This window comes from Chiroxiphia lanceolata, chromosome Z (assembly GCF_009829145.1).
Source record: "Chiroxiphia lanceolata isolate bChiLan1 chromosome Z, bChiLan1.pri, whole genome shotgun sequence".
NCBI classification, from domain to species: domain Eukaryota; kingdom Metazoa; phylum Chordata; class Aves; order Passeriformes; family Pipridae; genus Chiroxiphia; species Chiroxiphia lanceolata.
In genome coordinates, this window is record NC_045671.1 from 7,507,418 (window position 1) to 7,518,232 (window position 10,815).

At 45.8% G+C, this 10,815-nt stretch overlaps 1 protein-coding gene across 2 annotated transcripts in view; it reads left to right on the forward strand.

The window, feature by feature from the left end:
- TPGS2 (tubulin polyglutamylase complex subunit 2) overlaps nt 1-8,281 on the forward strand; it is a 28,380-nt gene extending 20,099 nt beyond the window's left edge. The window contains exons 7-8 of one of the 2 annotated variants that reach the window (XR_004354568.1): nt 1,228-2,383; nt 8,211-8,281. Coding sequence is in view for 1 of the 2 variants with exons in the window: in XM_032675963.1 (XP_032531854.1) it covers nt 1,228-1,455 (228 nt within the window). In the remaining variant the exon portion in view is untranslated. Of the gene's footprint in view, nt 1-1,227; nt 2,756-8,210 lie in introns of those variants that run through there. The other variant, XM_032675963.1, reaches the window with a different exon arrangement.
- The last annotated feature ends 2,534 nt before the right edge of the window (nt 8,282-10,815 follow it).

The window sequence follows — 10,815 nt, forward strand, 5'->3', positions numbered from 1 at the left end:
GGAGCTGACAATCCTACTGAACACAAGCCAGTGCAGTGTCTGTGCACATTGTCAAGGTCTCAGTGAGTGTCCTGCACTTCCCCCAGACGTGACAGCTGTCCTGCCAGCATGGCACTCCTTGGTCCTGTGTGCACATCGGAATTACTCGCTAAAATCACTGCCGACTTCCATCAATCAGTGGCTGTAGAAACTGGTTCTTTTTATTTCTGGTGTCTTCCCTGTTACACTGCACTGTACTTCATCAGCCCAGGCTGTGTACGTGATACTGTAGTACTGTAATCTGCCTTTCTGTAGCTTTCCTGCTATAAATATTTTATTATGTTCAGTATATTCACAAACCTTAAGTGAAATCATTCGTATATTCCCTAATCATTTCCAGCCCCTGTTAGTTAAAATCCTGGTGCATTAACCATTATAATTTTTAAAGTTTTCAAGGGAGTATTTAAAGCTGTTTTCCACTAAACAGTACATGAATGGGCTGCTATCTAAATTTTGCTATGGATCTTCTGTTTATGTTGTTCAACACTGTCTTGATGGTTTCAGTATGATTTGTAATACTATAACTCTTACAGTTTTATTTCCTGACTTTGTCAATGAAAAAGCAATGGGAAAAACATTTAAGAATTGAGAACTGTAGGTCGTAACATTGTGGTGACCTCTGGGAACCAAGAAACTAAATCATTGTAGTTATTTCTAGATAGAAAATCAGAAGTAGAAAGACAGTAAGAGAAACCAACACAAAATCCTTTGTGTAAACAGTTAAAAAACGTGTGTTATTTTATATGTGAAGAGAGGGGAGGAAGCTATGTTTTGAGAAGTTCAACTAGTTGGTTTCCAGTTTATAAGCCCATTTAAATTCCAAGGTTTTTTAATCTTTTCTGCTTATCTGAATCTAGATAAATGTGGTTTAATTTTATCTCCTCCCTTTGGTTTTCCTCCTGTGATTTAAATCAGGAGTTGCTCCCTATAGGAGTTACACTGCAGGAAAGGTAGTGTTAGGTTTGTGTCTGGTTTTCTTCTTCCCTGTCTGGAATGCAGTTTCAGGACTGTGGCTGTAGCAATGCCTTGTGTGTCCTTATCACAAACACTCTTCGAAGTCCTGTAAACTACAAACTGATAAGTGGTGTGGGATTAAAATCATGTCCCAGGGAAGAGGGGGAACAAGGTAAAATTGTCTATTTGCAATTCGAATTTAACCTCTTCCTTCCACACAATCCTGCCTTTCAGCAATGGTTTAACATGTACAAACCCATAACCATCAACACAGCGCTCCTGTCTGAAGAAGCTGATTCCTTTGTGAACAAGCTGGACCCCAACAAAGTATTTAAAAGCAAGAACAAAACTCCAGTGCTCAAAAAGAAACCACCTTCTCAGCCAGCAGGCTCCCAAAAGAGTCACACGAGCATGACCTCTGCCAAGACATCCTCACTAGCGGGGAATTCTTCAAGGAAGTGAGACCCCCAGATCTAACCCTGGACAGCGTTTGCAATAAGCTCTGGTGTTCTCTGCTGCAGAGTCTCAGTGGTTCAGACCAAGTTCCTTGTGCATGAATAGATGTGCCCATGGAAAACACATTGCATCATTTGCATGAAATATAGCCACGATGTGGATGTAGTTCCTGGAGAGTCTTAGGAAAAAAACTTGAGACATTGATTTTATTCCCTTGTGCTACTTGCAGCATGTATTTTTCAGAGGGCATGAGGAAGCCCTTGATATCACTGCTCTTTAGGGAAGCTTTTGTTCCTGTGCAACTACAGCAGTGAAATGAAGGCAGATGTAAGTCACCATTACTTTAACAGACCATGCTGCAACAGAGGGTATGAAGATATTTCTGCCATCTCCTCTGAATGAAACCTGTCCTGACCTTGCATGCTGTGGGAGCAGGCTGGAACCTGCTGAACAAAGAAATAACTTCCACTTCAGATAGAATCAAACTCTGCACTTCCCTATGCTCCTTCCAACTTCTGCTCTGAGATTCATGGTACAAGGGGACCTGGGACGTTGGTGTCTCTGCACTGTCCTAGCTGCTTGCTCTACAGCCCAGACCACCTTTTGGCCTTCACACTGTATCTTTTCACATAGTGACATAGAATCATAGAATCAGCCGGGTTGGAAAACGCCTCCGAGATCACCAAGTCCTGTGGCAGTCAGGCATGGACCCACCAGATTGAGTGCAAGCTGGCAAATCGTTTATTAACAGTCAAGCACACGGTTTTATACTCCTCGATTTACATAAGAGGTTACATAACCATAGAGCACGTGCTATTTCCCCAGCAGTCATTCTCCAATCCTTCCAGTGGGCATGTGCAGTCGAGCACTCACTTTGGGGACCTGCTGTGGAGACTACATTTCCCATCCTTCCTTGCGATAATCTTCCTGTGAGGTGTTAACCCTTTCCCACAAATCCCCCTCCTTTATTATGATAAGACGTTACAGAACAGTATAACTCTAAAACCTTTCTTAACATAAAACAACCTTATCTTAACTAGCTATATAACTCAGGGCCTAAATCTAAAAGGCCTTTATTAGAACTAATTACTCTATACACTAAGTAACTTCATTAATCATGTAACCTTCATTAATCCAGGGGTTTTTAAGGGTTTTGAACAGGTCATTTTTACCTGAGGGTATGTATGTAACTGGGTGAAAAGCATTAACTTTATTTTAAGGGGAAATGTATTAGGGTATAGATATTGTCATCATCATCATGGCTAGGCTTCATGAACGAAGATTTGGGAAGGGCTCTACCCACATTTGCTACAAGCACGCTGGTGGCTAAAAAGACCAATACGAGATAGACAAGACCGGTTGCAAAAGGCACAGCAGAAAGACTCCTTAGGTGGTATTGGCAAGACCCGATTCTTTCTGCGTTGTCTTTTCTCCTTGAGAGTGATCCTGCGTGCATTCTCAAAGGAAGCAGCAGCGTTATAGATGGTGTGTCTCCAGACCTCCCAACTGGAGGCCAGAGTAGACCAGTTATGATGATCAATGTGACCTAGGCTGAGATATTGTTTCAGGGTGTCCTTGTATCTTCTCTTTGGGGCTCCTCTTGCGGCAGCCAGTGGCAAGTTCACCATAAAGCATGATCTTAGGGAGGCGGTGGTCCTTCATCCTTGAGACATGTCCTGCCCAACACAGCTGTGTTCTCAGCAACATGACCTCAATACTTGTGACTGCTGCTTGTTCTAGAACAGGCATATTAGTCACATAATCTGACCAGTGGATGTTTAGGATTGTACGGAGACAGCGTTGATGGAAGCATTCTAGGAGACGCAGGTGGTGGCGGTAGATGACCCATGATTCGGATCCATATAAGAGAGTAGACAGCACTATGGCTCTATAAACACTGATCTTTGTGCTTCTCTTCAGATGTTTATTTCACCAAACTCTTTTATGGAGTCTTCCAAAAGCACTATATGCCTTTGCTAACCTGTTGTCTATCTCCCCGTCAATCTTACCATCTGAGGAGATGAGGCTGCCTAGGTAATTAAACTGCTGGACTGATTTAAGCTCTGATTGGCCAATGGTGATAGGGGGATGATGGAAGGCTTCCTGAGGTGCCGGTTGATAGAGAACTTCTGTCTTCTTTAAGCTGACTTTCAGTCCAAAGAGCTCAGCAGCCTCTGCAAAGCAGGATGTTAAACGCTGCAGAGCTGCTTCTGTGTGGGCAACAAGGGCGGCGTCATCAGCATAAAACAGCTCCCGGACAAGAAGATTTAAGGTCTTAGTGTGGGCCTTCAGTCGCCTTAGGTTGAATAGATTTCCATCAGTACGATATCAAATGTAGATACCATCTTCAACATCGAGGTCTCCCGTGGCCCTTTGGAGCATCTTGCTGAAAAAGATTGTGAATAGAGTTGGAGCAAGAACGCAGCCTTGTTTCACACCACTGGTTATTAGAAAGGGCTCAGAAAGTGCATTGCCATATCTGACTTGGCCATGCTGAATCTCATGAAGTAAGATAATCATTTTAAGGAACTTGGGGGACATCCTAAACATTCCAAAATCTGCCAGAGACCTTTTCTGCTCACAGTATCGAAAGCCTTGGTGAGATCAAAAAAGGTTACATAGAGACCTTTGTTCCTGTTCCCTACACTTCTCTTGCAGTTGTCTGAGAACAAATACCATGTGTGTGGTGCTCCTGTTGGCTCTGAAACCACACTGACTTTCAGGTAGAATTCCTTCTGCTATAGTGGGTATTAGTCTGTTCAAAAGTATTCTTACCAGAATCTTGCCAGCAATGAAGAGCAGAGTAATACCACAGTAATTTGAACAGCCTGGTTTATCTCCTTTCTTCTTATACAAGGTGATGATGACTGCATCACGAAGGTCTGATGGTAGTTCACCTAGTTCCCAACAGTGCACCACAAACTCATGAAATTTAGCATGGAGTGCTTGGCCCCCATGCTTCCAGACTTCAGGTGGAATTCCATCAACCCCAGCTGCCTTGCCAGTTTTCACCTGCTGTATGGCCTTGAGGGTTTCTCCCATAGTAGGAGCAATATCCAATTCATTCTTCACTGGTTGTTGTGTAATGTGCTGAATTGCTGAGTCTTGAACTACACGGCTAGTACTGAAAAGAGTCTGAAAGTGTTCAGACTCAGAATGGAGGTTTAATCTGTGACAAGCATTTGGCCATCTGCACTGAGTAGAGGGCTTTGGACCAGATATGTAGTCTCCTCCTTGGGATACTGCCCCTTTTATGTTTGAACTTAAGGTGGAAGTTAAGTTTACAGCACACAAGCCGATGGTCTGTTTGGCATTCTGCACTGGGCATCACACAGGTGTGGTGGACATTGTGAACATCTCTCTGTCGCACCAAGACATAATCAATGAGGTGCCAATGCTTAAATCTAGGATGCATCCAGGTTGTGTTCAGGCTATTTTTATACTGAAAGATAGTGTTCGTGATGGTGAGCTGTTGCTCCACACAGAATTCTAGCAGAAGACATCCATTATCGTTGCAGTTTCCAACACCATGCTTGCCTAATACTCCTTTCCAGGCTTCAGAGTTCTTTCCTACTCTGGCATTGAAATCACCAAGGATAATGATCTTATCATTTGCGGGAATCTTTTGGGTAAGGCGGCTCAGGTCAGTGTAAAATTTATCTTTTTCAGCAGGGTCTGCTTGGAGAGTTGGGGCATATATACTAAAGAGGGCAACGTGGTGTTTGTTGTGTAGTGGAAGGCGTAGGGAGATAATGTGATCAGAATGACCTGTCGGCAGATTTTCAAGTTTAGGGACAATAGAGTTTTTAGTCATGAAGCCAACTCCTGAGAGATGCCTTTCGGTTCTGGGTTTACCTGACCAAAAGAGTGTATAACCGGCACCATGTTCTCTAAGGCTGCCTTTGTTCGCTGAGAGCAGCAATGTCGATGTTGAGACGTGATAGTTCGTGGGCAATTAGTGCAGAACGGCGCTCAGGACATCCACTGTCTGCAGTATCAAGCATGGTTCTGATGTTCCAGCATGCGAGTGTCAATTTGAGTACACCTTTGAAGGCAGGTGTATGCCTTTGTTTCTTAGACTTTGTTTGACTGCATCAGAAGATGCCCGTTGGCCACGGTTAACCAACTGGGTGAAGGGTGGAGATGAGCTTTGGTTAGGCCACCTTTTTTAGGCCCCTCTCCGAGTGGAGCAAGCAGTGCTGTCCTCAAAAAAGGCTGCTTGGTCATTCAGGGTGCTGCCCAAAGAGACCGTCATCTGGGCTCAGTCTCAGGCGACCAATGTCCTGAACCACCTGCATGCAGGGTTGGGTCTGCAGCTTCCAGTGCACCTTTCACCTGCTGTTTCAACCCTCACCTGTCGCTACAGGGCTTTACAAATGTGGATATCACCCTTGAGCCTGCGCAATGGATTTTTTAGGTGAGACACAGCATGCACAGAACTGGACCCATCCTTTAATCCTAAGGTTCATCTGCCAGGGCCGAGCGAGCTTGGACACTGACAGAGAGGTCCTTAGGACGTAGGTTTAATTAGAGTGTCCTTCTCTAAGACGGATGGCCTTACATGGCTAAGTGAGCTCCATCTACCTGGGTTTGGAATTAGAGTTATCCTTCTCCTAGATGGATATTGTGCTTAACTATCATCTGGAGACATTGGTGTGGTTGAGGTAGTATTGTTGCATAATTGTAGTTTTATTTGAGGCATAATTGATATAAAGTGTTCTTGAATTTACATACACACACATCTTTTCACTCAAGGAGGCGGCTGCCACACTCACACTTCATGCACACGTTTTAAATCTTTATTCTGACTGTGTGTTCCTTCTTCAACATTTGCAATTTCTGGTGGTTGTTCCTGTTGTGAAGAAGAAAATGAAGGCCTGACACACCTAGAGGGGATCCATCTTAATTGGGTACCCATGGATACACATGTATATCCTCTCCCACTTTTTTGCTTTTGTAACATGGCTCTTGAAATTGACCTGTCAAAAGACAGGGAGAGAGAAAGAGAAAAACACATGGCCCTGGCGATGGGGGCTTGAGTGGTTGGGAAACAGCAATGTGTAAACTGGAAGCTCAGAGTGCGAAATGCTATGATGAAAAGGAGAGAGATACTGCCTGGAAAGTGTGTAAAGAAGATAGGAAAGGGAACAAACATGCAGGATAGTTAGCTGGCAAGATGGATCTCGGGGAAGAGATCAGAAGCATCACACTTGGGACCCTTACTACCCCTCCATCCCCCAAATCTCTTCTTCTCACCCTCCCAGTTGTGAAGGGAGATCCAGCTAGTTTGATTTAGACCAAATCTTCGCACTGCCCCGGGGCCCTTTGGCTTTGGAAGTTTTCTTGCTCGCCTGGTGCTGGTTGGCTCCCTGAGCTCTGTTAGGTGCTCTTCCGGGTCTTGGGATATCGCTGCTGCAGCAGCTGCTGTTGTCTTGGCTCCTCTCTCCGGATGTCCCTCTCAATGCTGTTGTGAGCAGGAAGAGGATTGGGGGGAGAGGCTCCCAAATCTTGCAGCGCTGGTTCTGTGGCACAGCCCCGTGTCCCTGTCCCAGGTAGAGGGAGGGTTGATGGGAACAGCTGGGGGATGCTGCTCTTTCAGAACTTCTGTTCTAGCACCAGAGGCTGTGGGCACCCCCGCACAATCACCTATCCTCATTAAGAGAGGACATGACTGATTCCCTTCCTGTGTCCTCCGTAAACTCACTGCCTTCCAGATCATCATACTCTTCATATGCTTCTTCAGGCAGGGACACGTTAGGACATGTCAGCGGGAGCAGACTCGTGTTTCCTCGACAGCCTCACGGCAAGAGTGTAACAGCCATGCAACATGAACAAAGTCAAGCGGCATGCCATCTCCTTCCCCTTCTCCTTCCTCCTTTGGTCCTGAGGGCCCTCCCGCACTCCCACATTTGCACCTTGTCTCTAGGGGAACCCTAGGGGAAGCAGGGGCAGTAGGAGGAACAGGGGGAACGGGACCTGTTGCCGCAGCAGAGGCTAATCTCCTTTGTGCCATTTTGAAAGTATCCACCATTTCCCTCCATGTGGCTAAGTTCCCAAACGCCTCTAGGTCTCCAGAAATCGCTCTTTTGTAAAGTCTCTTGCCGATTTTTGCCAAGCAGTCATTTGAAGGGTTCCGGCCAGCGGAAATCCCAATACAGTCACGGCAATCCATATTAAAAGTGCCAGCAATTTAGCTTCCATAATTTCTTTTTTCTGTCTTTTTTTTTGTTTTTAATTAAAAAACTGGCGTAAAGCTTCAGCATTCTGTTTCATCTCTCGGGAAATTGCCTCCTCCCTTCCCTGGCTGCTCACCTCTGAATTGAATGCTGAATTTTCTTCTTTTTTCCTATAGTCCCCTAACTACAGAGGTGATTGGCGCGCGCAGTGTCCTCGAGGAGCTCCTCGAGGAGCTCCTCCTTTCCTTTCAGTTCAGCCAGGGGCTCCCACCGGTAGACGTCCCAGCGGCCTAATGCTCTGGTTCCTGACATCTCTCTTAAAGTCCCTGTTCAGGTGCCATTTGTGGCAGTTAGGCACAGACCCACCAGATTGAGTGCAAGCTGGCAAATCATTTATTAACAGCCAAGCACACGGTTTTATACTCCTCGATTACATAAGAGGTTACATAACCATAGAGCACGTGCTATTTCCCTAGCAGTCATTCTCCAATCCTTCCAGTGGGCATGTGCAGTCGAGCACTCACTTTGGGGACCTGCTGTGGAGACTACATTTCCCATCTTTCCTTGCAATAATCTTCCTGTGAGGTGTTAACCCTTTCCCATAAAGTCCAACCCTTGATCCACTACTGCCGTGGTTACCAGACCAAGGCACTGATGCCACATCCAGTCTCATCATAAAAACCTCCAGGATGGAGAATCCACCACTTCCCTGGGCAGCCCATTCCAATGTCTGATTACTCTCTCTATAAAAAATTTCTTCCCAATATCCAACCTAAACCTCCCCTGGCACAGCTTAAGACCTCTTGTCTTACTGATAGCTGCCTGACAGAAGAGACTCCTTTCAGGGAGTTGTAGAGAGTGATGAGGTCTGCCCTGAGCCTCCTCTTCTCCAAGCTGAACAACCCCAGCTCCCTCAGCCTCTCCTCACAGGACCTGTGCTCCAGTCGTCCTTTCACCAGCCTTGTTGCTCTTCCCTGGAACTGCTCCAGCACCTCAATGTCCTTCCTGAACTGACGGGCCCAGAACTGGACACAACACTCCAGATGTGGTCTCACCAGCACTGAGTACAGGGAAAGAATCACTTTCCTAGTCCTGCTGGCCACACTGTTCCTGATACAGGCCAGGATGCCATTGGCCTTCTTGGCCACCTGGGCACACTGCTGGCTCATGTTCAGCTTCCTGTCAATCCAAACTCCCAGGTCCCTTTCTGCCTGGCTGTTCTCCAGCCACTCTGTCCCCAGCCTGTAGCACTGCAGGGGGTTGTTGTGGCCAAAGTGCAGGACCCGGCACTTGTCCTGGTTGAACCTCATCCCGTTGGAATCAGCCCAACTCTCCAGCCTGTCCAGGTCCCTCTGAAGAGCCCTCCTGCCTTCCAGCAGATCAACACAGACCCCGAACTTGGTGTCATCTGCAAATTTGCTAATAATACACTCAATTCCCTCATCCAGATCATCAGTAAGGATATTAAACAGAACTGGGCCCAACACTGATCCCTGGGAAACACCACTAGTGACCGGCCACCAACTGGATGCATGATTCCAAATAAGCCTGAAGGCAGCCAGAAGCTACAAGATCCCTCATTGTCTCCCTGTTGTGGGAACCCCTGAGCGAGGGTGAGTCAATGGTGTTGAGTCCCATCAGCAAGGAGAACCCCATGGTTTGTCACACATTGATTTGCAAAGCTGACCAATGAAACAGCATTTGCCTTTTCAGTTGGACAGGATCTTACCAGGGGCCACTGGTAAGAGATCCTACAGCCTTAGAAACCCCTGATGCTGTTTTCTATACTGTAAGTTTTCAGGTTAGAACTGCACTTTAATCCATTCACTGCTGGTTTTCAGTTACACCTGATGTTTCCACTACTTTTCTGTGCTATTCTGTCTTCCTAGATGTGCTGGAAATGCATGATAGCACCCAACACATTTTGTGCCTAAACAGGGAAATCAAAGTCACTGTCTTCAAATAAGCATCATCTTTAATTTATGAAACCATCACATAATTACACAAGACAAACCTACCTCACAGGGATGTTGTGAGGCTTTCATAAGTATTTGTATGGCTTTCAGAAAAATGAAGCCACCCTGTAAGTGCTTAATAGTATTTTAATAAATACTTAAATATTTTTGTCCAGAGTGATTGGGTATTTGAAGATGCTTTGGGGAGCATGTGCACAAGGATGTATGGCAAGAGCAAGGCACAGGCTGGATTGTTTGAGGTTTTTTAATGCAGTGGGGAATCTCTGTCTAGGAAGTGATGTGTTGCAGTGCTTTTAGCTAATCCATCTTGAGCTACTCTGAAGTTCCCAGTTTAGTTCCCACGGACCAAAAGACTGAGCTGTGTGACAGCTGTTCTACTTCTGTCCCGTGATCACTGTACAAAGTCTCTGCCCCAGCTCAAGCATGCTTTGCTGGCTTCCAGCACTGCCTGGGGTCGACTCTCAAATGTAGTTGCTGCATTGCCTGCCAGCCAGCCACCCTCTGCCACCCCCAAATGACAAAAAAATTCTCTGATACATCCTTCAAGCTGATGTGTGTCTTGAGGCAGGTGAAGATCTGCTGTAGCAGCTCTATTAATATAAAGTCAGCTCTAATGAGGAAGTACCTACCACCCAAACCCACCCCATGCCACTGGGTTGGTTATCCATTAGTTATCCTTTTAGTAGGGAGATGGGAATAATCATTAAAGGCAGTAAATGTAATTTTTTGGAATTCTGTGCAGTAGTGATGTTCTGTCACACCCTACTCTTGGAGATTTTTGTGTTGTTTATTCATGGCACCCAGCCCTGGGACTGCAGTTATGTGCTTGACATACATACCATATGTGCTTAAGCACTTTATAGAAAAGTTAAGACTGTTGTCACTGCCCCCCAGGAACAAAGAGCTTATGGTGGTGTTTTACTTTTAATCCAATGATATCTCAAACGTGTAAGGCTGTTGCAGGCCCACTTCCTCATTCAGATGGAGGTGGCAGAATTCCTGCAACAGCAGGGCAACCTCTTCTCATATTTCTCATGCATTCAGAGTGGAAAAAGAATGTGTTTGGGGGGGGGGGTGTTTGAGTTTTTGGTGATGCTACCACAGAGGTTATCTGAATTCTTTCATATGGTGGTAGTTGGTGATAGTTCAAGTCTAGCCTGTCAGTAACACACTGGTTCTGTGATGCCAGCATGTTCCAGCAGAGCTGTGGCAGG